The 18,178-nt window shown below is 40.1% G+C and overlaps 1 protein-coding gene across 4 annotated transcripts in view; it reads left to right on the top strand.

Annotated features, from left to right (window-relative positions):
- Window positions 1–18,178, top strand: part of GCLC (glutamate-cysteine ligase catalytic subunit) — a 56,824-nt gene that overhangs the window by 23,523 nt on the left and 15,123 nt on the right. For 3 of the 4 annotated variants that reach the window (XM_038393684.2, XM_043510373.1, XM_043510372.1), the window contains exons 2-7: window positions 653–765; window positions 3,860–4,042; window positions 7,747–7,860; window positions 8,509–8,567; window positions 8,651–8,787; window positions 15,508–15,582. In XM_038393684.2, coding sequence (XP_038249612.1) covers window positions 653–765; window positions 3,860–4,042; window positions 7,747–7,860; window positions 8,509–8,567; window positions 8,651–8,787; window positions 15,508–15,582 — 681 coding nt within the window. Of the gene's footprint in view, window positions 1–652; window positions 766–3,859; window positions 4,043–6,710; window positions 6,824–7,746; window positions 7,861–8,508; window positions 8,568–8,650; window positions 8,788–15,507; window positions 15,583–18,178 lie in introns of those variants that run through there. The other variant, XM_043510374.1, reaches the window with a different exon arrangement.

Genomic DNA, 18,178 nt, shown 5'->3' with positions numbered 1-18,178 from the left:
GATGAAAAATTATATATGTATTAAAAACTAGTTAAATCTTGGCTCTGTTTGATTCTAGACCCTGGCGCATGTCATGGGTTTAGAATTTCTGTTAGCTGTTCACGAGAACCTATGATATAGTGTCTTTTTGATGTTAGTTGGGATCTGTTGAAACGCATTTTTATCCTTCATGTTTTTAAATAACTGTTTTGTTTTGAGCAGTCTTCAATAGTTTGCATCTCCTGTTTTGAAATAAAAAAAATGTTAAAACATATTGAATTAACTCAGAGCTACTTGCTTATATCGTTAACATGCTCAGCACAATAAATCCATAGTGCAACTACTTTTTGCCAATAACTCATCAAATTTGATATCCAAAACTATATAACTGAACTGAGCTGGATATTAAATGGAAACTAGGTTAGTAGTATTTTACAGTTAGCAATTTAATTTTTCCCTTCACATAACAAACATATAATGCATTTAACATTCTCTTTTTTTATTTGAATATTTAAATAGACTTACAATTTCATGATACGTACTATACAAAGAAACTGTCTATTTCAGGGGTTCTTATCAGTTTGTGTATAACTTTCCCTACTGTTTTTTAACATTTTTAAAATTTTCCCTAAATGCTAACATTTTGTGTATTTTCATTTGTTATTTACAATAGGTGGAATATATGTTGGTAGCTTTTGATCATGAACATAAGAAAGTACGTTTGTCACTAACTGGAGAAGAAGTTCTTCATACACTGCAAGAGAAGGGGGAAAGAGTAAATCCCAAGTAAGTAGCAGTTTCTTTTATCTCCTTGTGCAAATGCACTATTGTACAATCTTTAATTATATAATCATGTATGATTTCCCCCCCCCCCCCCCCCAGAGGATCCCTGCCTTATTCAGTACACAGGATGGGTGGTGCTCTGGGCAGGAATCAGGTTTGTGTGATGAAGGAGGTTGTCGTCTGTAGGACTCCTGCCTGAGTATTTGTTGCAGAAGTTGGAAGCTGTGTAGTGAATTGAGCAGGGAATTGCTGGAAGGAGGGGGGTGGAGAGGAAAGGGATGTTCTCACAGTTGAATGTTACCCTGGAGAATTGGATTCTATTCCTCCCTCTGCCATGGAGTTTCTGTGTGATGCTGGGCAGCCCTTTCTGGCCAACTGAACATTTTGGCATACGTCTAAAATGGCGAAAAATAAGCCCACCACCCAACCCTCTGGCAGTGCAACTCAGAGCCTCGGTCTACAGACTTCATCTTATGCTACAACACTGAAAAGCCATTTAGACATTGAGACTTGGGCTCTGAAGCCTGTGGACAGGGTGGGTTTCAGAGCCAAAGCTCCAGCCTGAGTCCAAACATCTACACAGCATTTTTTTAGCTCTGTAGTGTGATCCTCATGAGCCCAAGTCTGAATCTGTAGACCTGGGCTCGGAGAGACTCTGCCACAGGGATGTGTGGTGGTGGTTGTTTTTTTGTTGGTTTTTTTGGGGTTTTTTTTTTTTTTTTGCGACATGTTGATTTGTCCTTAAGTGCCTGTTCCCTCTTTTCTCAGTGCCCAACATGAGATCCTATGGTTGACAACTCAGCTGCAGCTGTCTCAAATGGCACTTGTGTTTTCAACATAAAAAGCGCTATAAAAATGCTAAGTTCTCTGAAAAAATCAGGCCTTAGGTGTTTCAAGTTGGGCACCAAAACTTTAGTTGACACTTGACAATTTTGGCTTTTTTGGGCAATTTCTGTTCCCCGTCTGCAATATGAAGATAACACCTAATCTCATTGAGGTATTGTGAAGACAAATGTTTGAAGCATTCAGATACTGTAAGAGCGCAAGATAAATGCCAAGGAGGAAATTAATAATTTTGTATTATTAGCAGTATATGTATGGTATATATTAAATTAGGCCTGGGGTCTCATGTTGAATGAGAATAAAAAGAATATTAAATGACAGCTCACTGAAGGAGGCAGAGGTCCTGGCCCAGTCCCAGGACGAGAACTTTGTTATTAAAGACCGCATCATAATGCGTACATACATGGGCTCGAATTAGGGCTACACATTCAACCTTAATTCTGACTTTTCCTCACTTTTTTGAGTGCTTGACTTTGCAAGTTTATTGTTCTTTTAATATAGATTAATACACCTTTTTAATGCAATTTCCTGATTTTTAAAAAAAGCGTATAAACTACATTGATTCCCCAGTATGGGTCTTCAGAGGGGTTGGACCTTCAGAGTCAGAGCCGAGACCTTTACCACTTGAGCTAAGAGAGTAACTGGTAGCAAGAGTAAGCTTTGAGAGGGGAATATACTCTCTCTGGGTTCTGGAGGAAAATGTTTTCTAGTAGTTACAGACCTTGCACCACAACCTGGCCACACTTCTACCCCACAATTTGCTACCTCTCTGCATTCTAGTCAGGTGTCTTCCTCCCTGCCCGGGTGCCAGCAGAGGGATACTAGAAATCACAGGAGAGAGTCTCCCTTCTCGTAGTTCTGTGCCTAGCATCATATAAACCAGAAGAAGCAATTGCTGGGAAAGTTCTGTTCAGCTATTGCATTCCTGGGATGGAACATGCTTAGTGCAGATGGGGTCTTCGGAGAATTTAACTGCCAAACTCTTAACTAATCTTTGTGCATGTGCAAATGGATTTTTTCAAAGACTTAGAACTTGGCCACATTGGGGCAAAATTTCACAGGAAAGGTGTTGTGGGGTACATCCACCCCATCAGGGGGTGTAACAGTGTAAGGTGGCCTAGTCTCCCCAGTCACCACAGCAGCTCTGGCTCCTACAGCAGCATGGCCTAATGGTCAGTGTCAGTGCAGCAGCCCTCTGTGGCAGGGCAGTGCGGCCCAGCAGCCGGAGTCAATGGGACTGCCCAGTGTGGCCCAGTGGCTGGAGTGAATGGGATGGCCCACCAGGTCCTAGCCCTGTTTGCAGCAGGGGCATTCGCCACCGACTCAGCAGGGATTCTTCTGAAACACAATTAAGTCAAACCCTCGTTCTGCAATCAGATCAATGCTTAGTTCCGCTGGGCTACTTCCTATTAGTCCTTCCACAGCTAGTCTCGGGGATTCTGTGGTCTTTCATCCATCTTTGGTGTTGGGCAGCTGAGGGTCAGTTGATGCTGCAGCCCAGCTGGCTCTATATCTTGGAGTGCTGGCAGTCTCTTTGCAGGAGCCTGCAACGCACCTCCATGCCCTTCGAGGGTCAGCCCAGACTGAGCTGAGCTGCTCCAGCAGGGATGAGGGGGTTTGACTTCCTCTGCCCTCAGAGTGAGCTTAACCCTTGCTGAACCAGTGTGGGGTCGGTACACCCCGTCACAGAAAGCAAAAAGCACATCTGTGACACCATGGTAAGTCCCTGCTCCAAAGCATGGCGGCACAAGAGCTTCTTAACAAAACAGATGTAAGAATTTTTTAACATGTGCAAAACAGTGTATTTTTCCCTACACTGGATCGTGGAAAAAACAGAACAGTTTAGGTGATACTTAAACAGGAAAAAATATCAGCCTCCAGCGGACACCCAGCATGCAAAATTTCAGCCCAAATGGATGAAGTTTGGCAAAGTTGTAAGCAACTTGAAAACAGGGTCTTTGCCTAACACTTTCCCTAATTATCTTAAACTACAAGCGGCACTACTAGCTCTGCCCATAATAGAAATCAGTCACAATCGTACACCACTTGGACGGTAGAAACTACTACTTCTCTCACATACCGCAAGATAGGTGCTATCAAATTTCAAATTCCATAAAATTTTAGAGACTTGGTAGGTTTTTGAAATATGTGATCTTTCTCAAAGGTTCTAGTGTTCCCTATAATTCATACTTAATAATCTATCTCTTTTGCAGTTGTATAAAAATATTTAAACTATGCTATTCTTTCATTCCAGCCACCCAACACTTTGGCGTCCAGAATATGGAAGCTATATGATTGAAGGGACACCTGGGCAGCCATATGGAGGAACCATGTCTGAATTTAACACTGTACAAGACAACATGAGGAAACGACGGCGGGAGGCTGCTTCTGTGTTGAAAGAAGATGAGGCTCTTTGTACTGTGACATCATTTCCAAGGTTAGATGCTATCTTTTTTTTTTTCTTTTTTCAGAAGTACATATGTAAGGCTGTGGGCTGAATGGCCTCTGTGGGCCTGATGAACATTTGTCATGTAAGTGATTTTCAGATTGAAAAGAGAAAGAGATGAATTTAAACTCAGTTCTAGCTCTTGCTGTTCAGGTCTGTCAGTGCAGCTGAATGTATCACATAATTCATTTTTGATTATTTGGCTATGTAGATAAATCTTGTTTACTAAAAAGTTATTTCCTGTTGATGCTGATGTGCTTGTGCCTCATTTTTCATTCTTGTAGTCACTTAAGCATTTCCCAATAGCTTTGTTGCTTACTGAAGACAGTTACTGAAATTAATATAATATAAAATGAACATGCAGCATAGACCAGAATTCAGATAACAATCTGTGAGGCAGAATAAATGATCTAATAAAGGGGGTTCCCTCCCCCCCAGGTTTATGGAGGGATTGGCTAAATATAACTAATCTGAAGCAAATTTCCAAACTGCTTATCTGAACAAAGCATATGCATGCCTAAAGTGGAGCAGAAAACTACTGTTGATGCTTTTTGAGGGGTTGAACTGACTTCTAATAGAAAGGGATTGTTGGGAAGACTTTGAGATGAGTATAGTACAAATACAACATTGGTATGTGAATATATGTATCTAGACAGGGCATCTGCCTGGAGAGTCCTCTATTCTTTGTATGAATGTCTGCTTTAGCTTGTAAAAGAATCTCCAGAAGAAGTAAACTGAAATAGAATTTGGGCATAATTATCAAACAGAAAGAAACATGCTTCATAGTCTCCTCTTGAGAAAAATGATGTTTCCAAGTAGAAATCTGTTAACAGATTAACTTTAGTTACCACATCAAGTCAAACATGGGAGGAGAATTTTGTTAGATTCTTAATAATGGGAAAATAAATCCTGCTACATAGTAGAACAGGAGGCCTCTTGCAATTCCAGTTTACCTTGTCTATGTGGCTCCTGAGGTGGAACAGAAATTGATTGTCCTAAAATCTGGCTCATGAGTATTACAAAAATGCAGTTTGCAGGGAAGTTCCCAGTTCTGAGCCAAAAATATGGCGTTTTAAATTATGCCCCAGGAACTTTAATACGCATATACTATCAAAATCTACTTCCATTTCATGGAGTACTTAAACTGGTTATGTCTGCACTAACAGGAATGTGTATAAAATCATACACTTGAGCTGTCCAGTGTATTACAGAATTATTTTTGGCATTACAGCCTTGTAAAAAGATTACACAAATTTACCAGCCTAAGTACTAATCTGCAGCCCCACCCTTGTTATGAAGAAGAAAAATAGAAGAATTTTACTCTTCCCAAGGAAGCAGGCAAATATAATTTTGCAAGACTGCGATAGTAACATGCGGAACTGGTTGAATTTAGTGCTTGAATCTAGTAAATTATACACAATATAAGCTATTTATAAGATTGGTTTGGTCTATTTAAGCTGATGTTTCTCACTGAACCCTTTAGGTTATATTGTTCCTGCCTCTCTGCCATCTTGCCTTTAAAGTCCTGTTTGGCTGAGCAGAGTCCAGCTAACTTTCTTTGCTAAGATGTTATAGAGATGATGCAGCACTTAAAAATTGCAGGCATCTGGAAAGTTGATGAAAATCAATGAAAGCTGCTGTAGTTCTTCCAGGCAAGAGCAGTAAAAAAGGGGTATAGAAATGTACTTATTAAAATTAATTAGTAGTGCTTGTATTGCTTATTTGTAGAACTCAAAACACTGGGGAAAAGTGAGTATGCATAACTATGCCCATTTTACAGATACTGAAGCATAAACCTAGAAATAAAACCAGAGTTGCCTGATTCTGAATTTGGTCAGATCAGTAGGCTTCACTCTTAAGGATCAGAGTGATACAGTTTTTCAGGTCTGCAGACTTTGTGTGGTTTATGCCAGTTAGTTACATTTAACATTTTTATCTGATAAGGAAGCCTGTAATGTCTCAAACTAAACTGTAACAAATGCTACGCTACATGAAATATTATACTAAATCTTCAAAAATTCTTTAACTTTGAGTATCTTAAGGTATGCTGTTTTCCTAGAGCTGTGCAGTTTTCAAATTCAGAAAATGAATTATACATTACTGTGGATTGAATTCATGTAGTCAAATCAAAGGAAGCTATAAAGGGGAGCTGTTAAGGTACCAAAAAAGGGTAAAACGATGACACAGATAAGACAGCCTCTCAGGTACCTGCTTCAGAGGAGTTAAGACAACAATGGCTGGGCCATCAGTTGGGGGAAGAACCTGCCTGACTGGCACCATTGATTAGGATGTTTTCCTCTTCCTAAGGCTAGGATTGAGATTAGAAGACTCTGTGGGTTTAAAGAGGTGTTCCTGGCAGAAAGGAGTGGGCAGAGGGGAGTGAACAACTCATCTAGAAGCTGATGGGGACCTAGAGTTAGCGTGCAGTGAGACTGGCACACAGACAGACTTGAGAGCCAGGGTCTGCAGCCATCTTGCTATAATTTGGTGCCCAGAAAGGACAGGGGACGCCAAAGCTAAATCGCGTCTACCTAGGGATTTGAGGGAAATGCCAAAAGTATTTAAGACAATATGCATAGAGGTCTTTTTTTATTTTTTGAATCTACTTCTCTGAGGTCTCTGTACAGTTTGGGCAACTAAATCATACTTTGTTTCAGAGAAACTGCTTCTGAGTCACTGCATGATATTACTGACCATAGCTCATGAAGGAGAACTCTGGCAGTGTCCAAGTCTAGTTGGACCTGCTAGGAAACCTGGTTGGCAGCTGGGAAGGTATAACGCGGAGACCCAGTCGAGAGTGGTTGGGTTGTGGGATTGCATTCCAAAGAGAAGTGGAGGCATGGACCTGCCACTTGAAAGAGGTGCACTCAAGGTCTCAGAAAGGGGAGGTTGCCTAGGGATGTGACAATAGGTGACTCCTAAATCTACCATAACTGAAAGATGAGGGGGATTATTTTGGTATACTTTGTGCATTTCACAACACTTAGTTTAGTTTGTTTCACTGTTATCTGTGCATTCAGTTTTCCATGTTTGTGTGAATGTTTCATACAGCAGTGGGAGAAGAACATTTTTAATTTGTAAAATCACAAATTGGCAGGGTGTCCTGGAAAATATGTAGTATCAGAAACTACTACTTACTCTTCTGAAATTGACTGGTTTTCAGGTTGACTTTGTCCCTCTAGCAATAACAAGTAAACTATTGTAAACACTACTGAAACAGATTACTTTAGGGATTTGAATTAAACAGTACTGTAAAAAGGAGCAGTTGAGGACAGAGAATGTCATTGCATTTCACTTTTAATAATCACGAGTGCTAATGCATACTATGACATACATGAGGACTAATTTTCTAAAGCTTCTTTTAGTGTTTGCCATTAAAATGTGAGCATTTACCATCCATTAACGCATAGCGGTATGAAATTCCACTTATTGCAACCACAGTCTAAAACTGTGGTAATTGTTGGCAAATGTTGGCAACCACTATTAAAAGGTCATTAGTCCCCTTTCTTTGTTAATGACTACTGGTGATTAGGTAACACTGAAAAGTGCCTTAGAATTGCCTACGGTAAATATATTTTTTTCACCATTTTTATTCCTTTGTCTATTAAGATCAAAGTCTCACCTAACCATAGTGCATTTAATAACATAAAATATAATCTATTTAATTTATGACTTACTCAAATTGTCATCTATAGATTAGGATGTCCAGGATTTACGCTACCGGAATGTGAGCCAATGCCAGTAGAAGGAGGTGCTTCAAAGTCTCTCTTCTTTCCAGATGAAGCCATCAACAAACATCCTAGATTTAGGTAAGAGTGAGTTTGGAGGAGAAAGAAGAACAACTCTTTATGTATATATTTAATACACTATAATAAAATTGTGTAAGTGGAATGCAGAGCTATGTGAATAATTGCTGTACAAGTCCCAGGGACATAGACAAAGATGTAATGTTGCATATTTACTGTCAAGGTGACCTATAAAGGTAAATCACAATTTCAGCAACTTTAGCCTGATGCTGGCAGAATTCACCACATGTTTAACATCATTCAGTAAGTTACCTTAAAATGGACTGTTTCCCTTAAGTCCTGGCACAGCCATTACACTCCTGCTCAAAGTGAAATCCCAACATTCTTTATTTTGGAAACCTCACAACCATCTTGGAATCTAACTGGAGCATGAAGCCAACCTATTTGAGATGAACAATATTGTGTAGTTCTGCTGAAGCTTTTATTACAGCATAAGATTTAACCTTTGCAAAATTTCCCTAATCCCATTCTCCCATAGGTCATAGGCTTCTTTATTCTGCTTGTGATATTACTGTCACAAAAAGTAGAATTGACTTCTGTGAAGGACCAAATCTGCTACAGTACAAATGAAAATGAGTGAGAGGCTAAGTGGACAAATGTTTGGAAGTTTCTCCTGAAAAAAGCATTTAATATAAACTGCTTAAATTTTAGTACTCTGACAAGAAACATTCGACACCGAAGAGGAGAGAAAGTAGTGATAAACGTACCAAGTGAGTAAATGCCAGTGGTTTTCTTCAAGTAATTGATCTATGTCTGATGCTTTACTTACTGAATACTTGTATTTTCCTCACAGTATTTAAAGATAAGAATACTCCATCACCATTTATAGAAACATTTCCTCAGGACGATGGAGAAGCAGCAAAAGCAGCTAAACCAGACCATGTATATATGGATGCCATGGGTTTTGGAATGGGCAACTGCTGCCTTCAGGTAAAATACATCTGAGTCTCAAAACGTTGTAAAATAATGCAATGACATTCTCTTCCCTATAAATTTGCAAATTGTATCTTACACAGTATGATGCTTTCTCAAAATCCAGTTAAGGACTGTCCACAGTTCACCGTTGTCTAATTTTATATTGCAACTTGATGATTTGCCAATATTTAACTTCTTTATAAAAAGGTTATATTAAATTGTTGGTAGGGCCCATTTTTGGTCTTCATTGATGGAGAGAGCAAGGCTTGGAGAACAGGGTTTGCGTGTCTTGATAATTGTGCTGAATAGACCCCTTTATTTAGCCAAGCACCTTGTCTTGGAGCTCCACCATGCTAAGGTGTGGAAGACATGCAGATCAGGACTGAAGTATGTTTTTGGATTGGTGAAAAACCTTAAGCAGAATCTTACTTCCGTCCTTAGCAGGCCACACTTTGAGAAAATGGGTGTAGTTCACCCAGCTTGCAGGTGGACTTTTGAGAAAGAGGTCAAAGAACTAAGAACAGGATTCGGGAAAGCTCCCTGGAACATTTTAAATTGCAGAGCACCTTTAAATAAATATAAATTTCATTGCTATTTTGTTAAATTTTACACCTGTGTAAAATTTTTCTTCTTCTTAGATATTTTTAGGTGTATTCTTTTCTTTAACCATGCTGTGAACCTCTTAATTAATCCACACAGGTATTTTTCTGCCATTATTTACTAAGAGGCATGTAATTCTTGAACAAGCAAATCTTCCCCTTTGTACCTTTCCATCTCTCTTCCCTAGTTACTAATTTGATTTTACTTAAGATACAGAAACAGTTTGGCATTTCACAGTGCTCCAGTACCTTTTAAATTTGGTTTATTCTGAGTGTCACTCTACTGTAGCAATTTTGCACAAGGGGCTGATGGCTAAGATAGTTCTTGTGTGTTTGACTTTGTGATGATAGCTTCTGTCTTTGTTGTTGCTTCTTTTGTGGTAACCAGGAAGAGATCATTATGTTATGTCTCCATGGAATTAAATAGAATTTTCTAAATGCTTCTTGTTTCACAGCATTCTGTAGGCTGTACTTGTAGTAATCCTGTCAAAACACCTTTGTTCCAGATTAAAAGACTTAACAATGAATGAATGAACGAACAAAAAATAAAATCTCATTCACAGCAAGTTACACATCACTGAGGGGAGAAAGCTGATTACAAACGCAGCTAGGAAGGATCCATGAAATAATACATTCAGACTCCTTTTGTAGTGTTTAAACATTTATATGAAGCATTAATTCTTTAAATATGTCCATATTTTCTATCATCTTTTATGTATGTCACCTCGGAAGGACTACTGCGGAAAGGAATCTGCAGGTCATAGTGGATCACAAGCTAAATATGAGTCAATAGTGTAATGCTGTTGCAAAAAAAAGCAAACATCATTCTGGGATGTATTAGCAGGAGTATTGTAAGCAAGACATGAGAAGTAATTCTTCCGCTCTACTCCGCACTGATTAGGCCTCAGCTGGAGTATTGTGTCCAGTTCTGGGCACCATGTTTCAGGAAAGATGTGGAGAAAGTCCAGAGAAGAGCAGCAAAAATGATTAAAGGTCTAGAAAACATGACCTATGATGGAAGATTGAAAATATTGGGCTTGTTTAGTCTGGAAAAGAGAAGACTGAGAGGGGACATAACAAGTTTTCAAGTACATAAAAGGTTGTTACAAGGAGGAGGGAGAAAAATTGTTCTTAACCTCTGAGGATAGGACAAGAAGCAATGGGCTTAAATTGCAGCAAGGGAGGTTTAGGTTAGACATTAGGAAAAACTTCCTGTCAGAGTGGTTAAGCACTGGAATAAATTTCCTAGGGAGGTTGTGGAATCTCCATCATTGGTGATTTTTAAGAGCAGGTTGGACAAACACCTGTCAGGGATGGTCTAGATAATACTTAGTCCTGCCTTGAATGCAGATGACTAGATGACCTCTTGTGGTCCCTTCCTGTTTAGTGATTCTGTGTTTTGTAATTATTTGCAGTCATATGTGAGAACATCTAAAATTACATAAAATCCTAGTTATGGAGAGCTGTGTAGATATCCATGTCTTATTATGGTCTGGGAGCATAATATAGTAAAATATCATTCTGTGGGCAAGTTAGTGATCAAAAGGTAAAAGAGATGACGTGATGCACTTGAGCATCCCAGAGCCATTCCATTGCTTGATAATTTGCCCTCTTAGTAGCAGGTATAAAGCGTCAATGATGATTTCCTCCCCGTCCCTCGCCCCATTTTTCTGCTTCTTGAAAAAACATTCATCAGTGTAGCTCAGCAAGTGTCATAATAATATTGGTTTTCAAATGGTAAACTCGGTATATGAACACCTCCAGTGCATTTTTTACCTAATCATGACTGTCTCAGCCATTGCAAGTACCTTCAGAGTGGGGAGAAAGTCTTTGGAAGATGAATCAAATGCCTTCCAGTAAGATAATTTGATCTCTCAGCCAACCTTCCAGTAGTGTCACATCCACACATTGGAAACCTGCCAGTGTGGTGGCTTTTAATGCTCCAAGTGATAGGAAAACATCTCTGAATGTTATACAGCAATTCTGTTCCCCAGCAAGAGGCACAAAAACAGAATCTTGCGGAAGTTTTGCGTAGCATCTCACAGAGAGTACTGGAACGTGTATTGTGCAAATATCTGGAGTTTAGTAAGCACTTCTCTCTGTGGTGTTGATGGCATGCAAAATAATTTTAGAGTTATCCTCCAATTACAAAGAAATTCCACTGAACCATTCAAGGCATCAGTTTCGTTATGCCAGGAGACGATGAAATTCTTTGAGCAATTCTTTGTATGCTGGAGCATTTTTCCTGCAAGGTATGCATGTAAATATAGGACAGTAGCTTCTTCAATGTGACATTGGAGATGTTTGCAGAATCAGTGATTTGTATTGGATAGGAGCAATCTATGGAGTTTCTTCTTTCTGGTAATATTTTTAATTGATTCCTCTGAAAACGTGTCAGACATGAGACTGTGTTTTCTCTGTAGACTCATAATGAAGTCTTCAGTCAAATCTTGGCAAGTGTTAACAGTTTTTGGTTTGTCAAGAGCTTGTACCTTGGCCATATCATCTATGATTGCTGTGCTGAAAGCCCGCTGCTGGCGTAAGGTACCAATCATATCCGTATGTGCTGGCTCTCAATGACTGTGCAAGATGTGCATTAGTTTGCTTTTTGCCTAGCACATATGTTCTGTCACATTCAAACCTCAATCATGGTACGACAGAGAACTCGTGCTTTCCCAAAGTCACACATAAATCAACATCACACTGAGATCTGGACACTACCAGGAGGTGAGCAAACGACCCATTCTGTGGTTAGCTCTGTAACACTCCCTTCCACCTTCACTCTTCCTTACTTTCTTCTTTGTATTCGCACGCATCTTTAGTTTGTACTTCTTTATTGGAGTCCATGGATTGATGGAGCCCTGGATAAACCTTTGGGTTTTGAGGGCTTCGTTCAAGTCATGACGAAAAGTATCCTTTCAACTGACACCTTAAGCTATCTCCTCTCTGAAGACTGCTTTTGTCATGATATTAATGAGCTCTGGTCCATCATATGCAAATAAGTTGTCAGTGTGAATAATTCATCCTTCTTGGCATTTAACAGCAGCTAATAAGTCTAGATGGTATATAGTTACTTCTGGAGAAGTCCTATAAACTACATCCATATCCCACAGTTTATCTTCAGTAAGTGCTTTAAGAGCTTTTCTGCTAAGTGTGTGTTCCTCCTCAGTCCTGTTCAAAGCACATATTTCTCTATACTTAGCTTCTGCATCAGCCAACTCCACCGCTTTCCCATCCATTAGACCGTCTGAATCTATGGATTCCAGCTGACTCAGAGTTTACACTAGTAAAATCTGTATTTTTGTTTGTTGCTTTTAGCTTTTCATGCCACACATCTTTATTGTAGCACTCGATGTAATATGCAGTGTCATATATCTGACCCAAATGACAATGTGTCCAATTAACGTTATTTTTGCAAGTACCATTCTTGCTAACAGTGACTGCTTTGTTCAGTTTCACACCTGTCTCTCATGTTGAAACTGCTTAATGGATGCCTTCAGACTTCTGGATTACTGCAGAATAAGCCGATGTTTTTCTCAAAACACAAGTCATGGGACCCAGTATAAGTGCCATAGCTGGCACTTGTCCCAACACCTTCAGTGTTTTCCTGATGCGTGATGTACTTCCTCTCCAACCTTGCCAAAATCAGTTTATGGGTGCACTTATTATAGCATGTAAGGTGCCACTGAGTGTTGTGTTTAACCAGGTCCCCAGTGATAGTGTTCAAAGATTCAGCCATTAGTCAGTACTCTTCGTCTCCCCGTTTATGCCTAAAAATGATCACGGCCACAGTAAAAAACAAGGATTTTGTAATAGCTGACAATTACAACCTTCAAGTAATTTAATAGTAGTTATGTAACTAAGAGTATACTACTTGCGAGTGGATTCAAGTAATTTCTGGTTTAATGCTAACCTCTTAACCTCAATACATCTTTTGGCATAATAAACAAAAATGATAATCCGTATCACTGAACCATTTCTTTTTTGGTGCTGCTGCTGTCAAATCAACTTGAAGCACTTCTTCCATTTACAGTAATCTGTAACATTAAATTAATCAGGTATCCCGTTCTGAGCATTAGTTGATAACACAGTACTGTAAGTCGAGAAATGAGAGACTTAAACCAGCTTTTGACAGCAGTAGCCTCTTCTGCAGGTGAAAACAGAATTCCTTCATTTCAGTTTATTCAGGTATGTCTACCGAGCAGAGAAGAACCTGTGGCTGACCAGTGTCAGCCGACTTGAGCTCGCAGGGCTCAGACTGTGGTGATGTTTCATTGCTTTGTAAACTTAGCCTGGAAGTCTACACAGTAATGAAACGTCTCCGCAGCCCAAGCTAGCTGTGGGTTTTTCTTTGATGTGTAGATATACCCTGCAATTAGTTTAGTTCAATGACTAGTTCATTCAACGTTAACAAACCAATTGGGAGTTGAAAATGCAGGAAAATGGGTTGTTGGGGTTTCCCCCCCCCATCTCTTCCAATCTATAAATAAAAACTAGGTGTGAAAGGATGAGATCTACTAAGTCTAATATCGTGAAGGACATAGTGACCAGAAACAATCAGTTCTATTCACTTAACTGCAGATACTACTTTGCTTAAAAATGAGTTAGTTATAAATGAAAAACATGCTTTGATAAACTTTTTGATTTTTTTTGCATATTTAATTTAATTTGAATTTCCATCCAAATAGAGCTAGACACAAATCACAAGTAAAAAATTAATCTTCTAGTAAATAAATGTCATTCACCATTTTCTAAAATGATAAATGTAAACATTTGAATAAATGTACATTGTTTATATATTTGCTTAAATATATACTGTTACAATGTATCCTTCTGGTTAATAAAAAGAAGCACCAAATTTGGTGCAACCTATATACATTAGTTCCCAAGCAACATGTTTTAATGGCCATCAACCAGGAAGGGGGGAAAGGTGTGGGGGGGAAATGGGGAAGAGGGTAAAAGGTGTAGAGCAAAGCTGAGGTAAAGAGACTGTGAGGAAGGGGGTGTGGGAGGGTTGAAGCAAACAGCCAGTCAGCACAGAGCAGAAGCAGTCCAGTCAAAACTGTAGAAAGTTCTCCCTGTTGCCCAAAGGTCCCTGCTTTAGCTGCTTCTGCCCCTGCCAGCTGGAATTTCTGGTGGCCGCTCTGCAGTTTTCTCCTAAGCCCACATGGGTGAAGTACCACCTATGTGCTAATGTCCCCTGGGTGTTGAGGTGGTCTTGCCTACACAGTTCTGGGTCTAGTGGAGTGCTGGGGGAGGGGTCGCCCCAGCTGGATCCCATTTTATCCCTTCTCTCTCCCTTAGTGCAGCAATCTCTGCTACTTGAGTTCAAGTGGTGACAGAGTACAGTTTTTTCGGGTGTGGTCCCTGTTTTGTAATGTCACAAAGTTTAAAGTGGAGCAACAGGAGGAAAGAAACCTTTAAATTAACTCGGAGTTTGTATACATGGAGACTTAGATGCACAGCGAGCAGGGCTGTGAATCTATAGCACGCTAGCCTGCCGTGCACTAAATGGCCATGGGGACCCTGCTACCGTGCACTAAAAGTTATGTAGTACACTTTCGTCTTACAATTGTGATTTGGTCTTTCTCTAATACAGGCAAACGTACATTTTTACAGAAACTTTAAAGTACACCAAAGCACTTCTATTTCCCCCCCAGTTTTACAATAACCTATAATTAGGCTGGAGGTCACAAAAGGATCTTGGATTAAAGGATTCTTTTAAAAACAAATTTACCTGTAATGTCAAATAAATGCTATGACTTATAATCCTTTCTGACTGTGTTTCTTTGAGGGAGTTGGCTTCTGGAATGCTGCTTAAAGGGTGTATTATCAGCTCATGTTCATTAGAGATGTTAGTCCTCAGTTTCTCTTGGTCCTGGCTAACATTTAAACTACAGCCCCAGCATCTGAGTGCCCTTGTAAAATGCAACCTAAAATCTTTAATGAACATTAAAGTGTTGAAGTTTGTGACATGGTTGCTACTGGAAACACTGGCAGCAAGGATCAGTTTTCCTCAGTCCATGGACAAATTAAAATAGACAGTGGAAGTGACTTTCAGAATACCATTGGTTCCAGTAGATGGTCTAGAGCCTGCAGACTTGCTTTTGTGTAATAATCCTACTTCTGCTAACAGGTAACATTCCAGGCTTGCAGCATTTCCGAAGCAAGATGCCTTTATGATCAGCTAGCCACAATCTGTCCTATCGTGGTGAGTAATAGCACGTTTGGTGATAAAGTTCTATTTACTGTATAAACAAACAAACAAATAAGCAAAAAAAGCTTAAAATGTCTTATAAAAAAAAGACCTAACTAAATTAGTACATCAGATAATCTTTTCTAGCAGTATTTTGAAAATGTTGTTTTCAGCAAAAATGGAAGGTGCTGTACTAGGTGGTTGTACAGTAACAGTAGTATATCTGGGAAAAAAAAATCTAAACTCGTGCTGTTTGCCATAGTACATGTGTGCCTTATTCTACTAGTAGGCAGAAATTAACAAAACAGTTTGGCTGCAGTAGTCTTGTCAATGAAGTTATTTTTGGGGGTAACTTTTATCAAACCGTAAATGTCTTTGCTCTCATAATCTTGTAACATGTACAGGATATACTTTTTTTTAAAAAAAAAAAAAAAGGTAAACTAAAATAGGCTTTATTTTATAGCAAACAAATAAAAGGCAAGGCTCCTTTCCAAAGAGCTTACAGTCTCAATTTAGGCATGGCATGGCATGACATGACAAGAGGGTAACAGTAAAAGCAAATGGGGGAGTGAGGAAGGGCAAAGGTTATAAGTAACTTTTTCAAAATGTTTTTCAAAATGTTAAGAGCTTTAGTTCCATTTTCAAATGTGACTCTGGCAGCCTGTTTTCAAAGGTACAGTTAGGCAAACTGTTTTTTTTTTTTTCTGAAGTCTTAACTTGGACAAATTTTAACAATTTTTCACAGGGTTGGCAAAAAGTACATTCCTGACATTAGGGCAACGTGCCTGCCAAATTTCAAGTTCCACTCCAAAGCAAGGACGCACAAGACTTTCTCAATGAAAGGGTTGTAAGAATTTTTCAACATGTGTGAAATGTATTACTTTTTTCATGGAAATGGCTGAACCATTTTTGCTGAAACTTTCCAAAAGAATTTAGCTTGAGGCAGACATCCTGCATGAAAAATTTCAGCCCAGATGGTTTAATTCTGGTAAGATTTGTATAAATGATCGAACACAGGGTCTTGTAATGTGGAGGGTTAAGCAACCTTAATTATAGGCTCCAACTACCAGCTTGGATTTATTGGTAAAGCTAGAGTAGGCTAAGTGAACTAATCAATTCAGTAATAACTGGACATTGAGTTTAACAAGATAAAATGTTGGTCAAATTAAGTTTGCTGACAGGAGTGGAAGTATGGTAGCGCAATATTTGATTATACATCATGAAATTATCTCTGCAGATCCCATGTTGTAGCTCCTTAAATATGGATCTATAGAGGCAATATATTTTGAGAACATCAGCCACGAGGTAAATAAACCTCCTTTCTATGTGGGCGGTTAATGGCAATGGCTTCTGAGGAAGAAATGTGCTGTCCTGCATCAGCAGAGGGTTGGTGTAGCAGAAGCTTGGGGGTAAACAAAAAAAATCACTCCCACTCCTGCCCCCAATAATAGTTAAGGCTCTGAGTACATAATACATTTTTTATAGGCGTGTGTATACAGGAGTTCAAAAGTAAACTTTCTGTATAGTTCTTTTTTGAGTGCTTGTTCACGTCGATTCCAATCAGGTGTGCTCGTGCCGTGTGCATGGTTGTCAGAAAGTTTTTCCCTTAGCAGCTCCCGTCGGGTCGGCTGGGGAGCCTCCTGGAGTGGCACCTTCATGGCGCTCAATATATGATCCTGCTGACCCAACCCTGCTTCAGTTCCTTCTTAACATCCGGGGTGGCTGTTGGAATCTGTGAATCGCTTGCTTTGCAAGTGCTTCCTTAGCGCAGTTACCTGGTCTAGTTCTTCTTGTTTTCTAGTTTTCTAGTTGTTAGTATAGGTGTATGTGAACGGGATCTTGCTTATCCCCTCACCCCTTCTTGGGCTGCGGAGGATGCCGTGAGCCCAAGGCTTTGTCTTGCAGCACATGTCACCAGCCCATGCCAAATAGCGACCCCCATGACACTTGCCTGAGGTGTCTGGAGGAGGCGCATCAGGCTGAGCGCTGCAAAATCTGCAGAGCTTTTAAACCTAGGACAAAAAAGGAGCGGGGTTTCCATTTGAAGCAGCTGCTCATGGAATTTGCACTTCATCCATCGTCTTCAGACTGCCAAGTCTTGGGCCCAAGCACTTCAGTGCGGAGTGCTCCAGCATCAGTTAGCGACTCGGGGCCAAAGGACGACTCCAGTGTGAGAGTGCGTTGGCACCAGCAATCCCTGGCACTGCAACAGGGAGCAGCAGCCTGGCACTACTTTACTTGCTCAATGCCCCACAAGCGGCATAAAAAGACTGAGAGAAGGCACTCTCCTCAGATTGCTGCCGGACTGCCAGGGGATGCTTTGCTGGCTCCCAGACATCAAGAGTCGGTGCCATTGACGCTGGCGCCCCAGAAGGCACCATCGAGTCCGTCACATAGCGACTCTCCAGCAGGGCAGTGCCAGGTGGAGGTGTTGGAACCACTCTCCACCCCAGACACATTTGAAGCCACAAGAGATCTCCTAGAGATGACTGCGGCGTAGACTCCAGTTATTAGGGACAAGTCTCCGGTACAGTCAAGACCAGTACCATCCAGAGGCAAGCCCACCATGATGCTGTGCTCCCAGTCACCAGACCAGCACACGCCTGGCACC

Source organism: Dermochelys coriacea, chromosome 3 (assembly GCF_009764565.3).
Source record: "Dermochelys coriacea isolate rDerCor1 chromosome 3, rDerCor1.pri.v4, whole genome shotgun sequence".
Taxonomy (NCBI): domain Eukaryota; kingdom Metazoa; phylum Chordata; order Testudines; family Dermochelyidae; genus Dermochelys; species Dermochelys coriacea.
The sequence above is the reverse complement of the archived record's forward strand: the minus strand, read 5'-3'. Positions and strand labels throughout refer to the sequence as shown.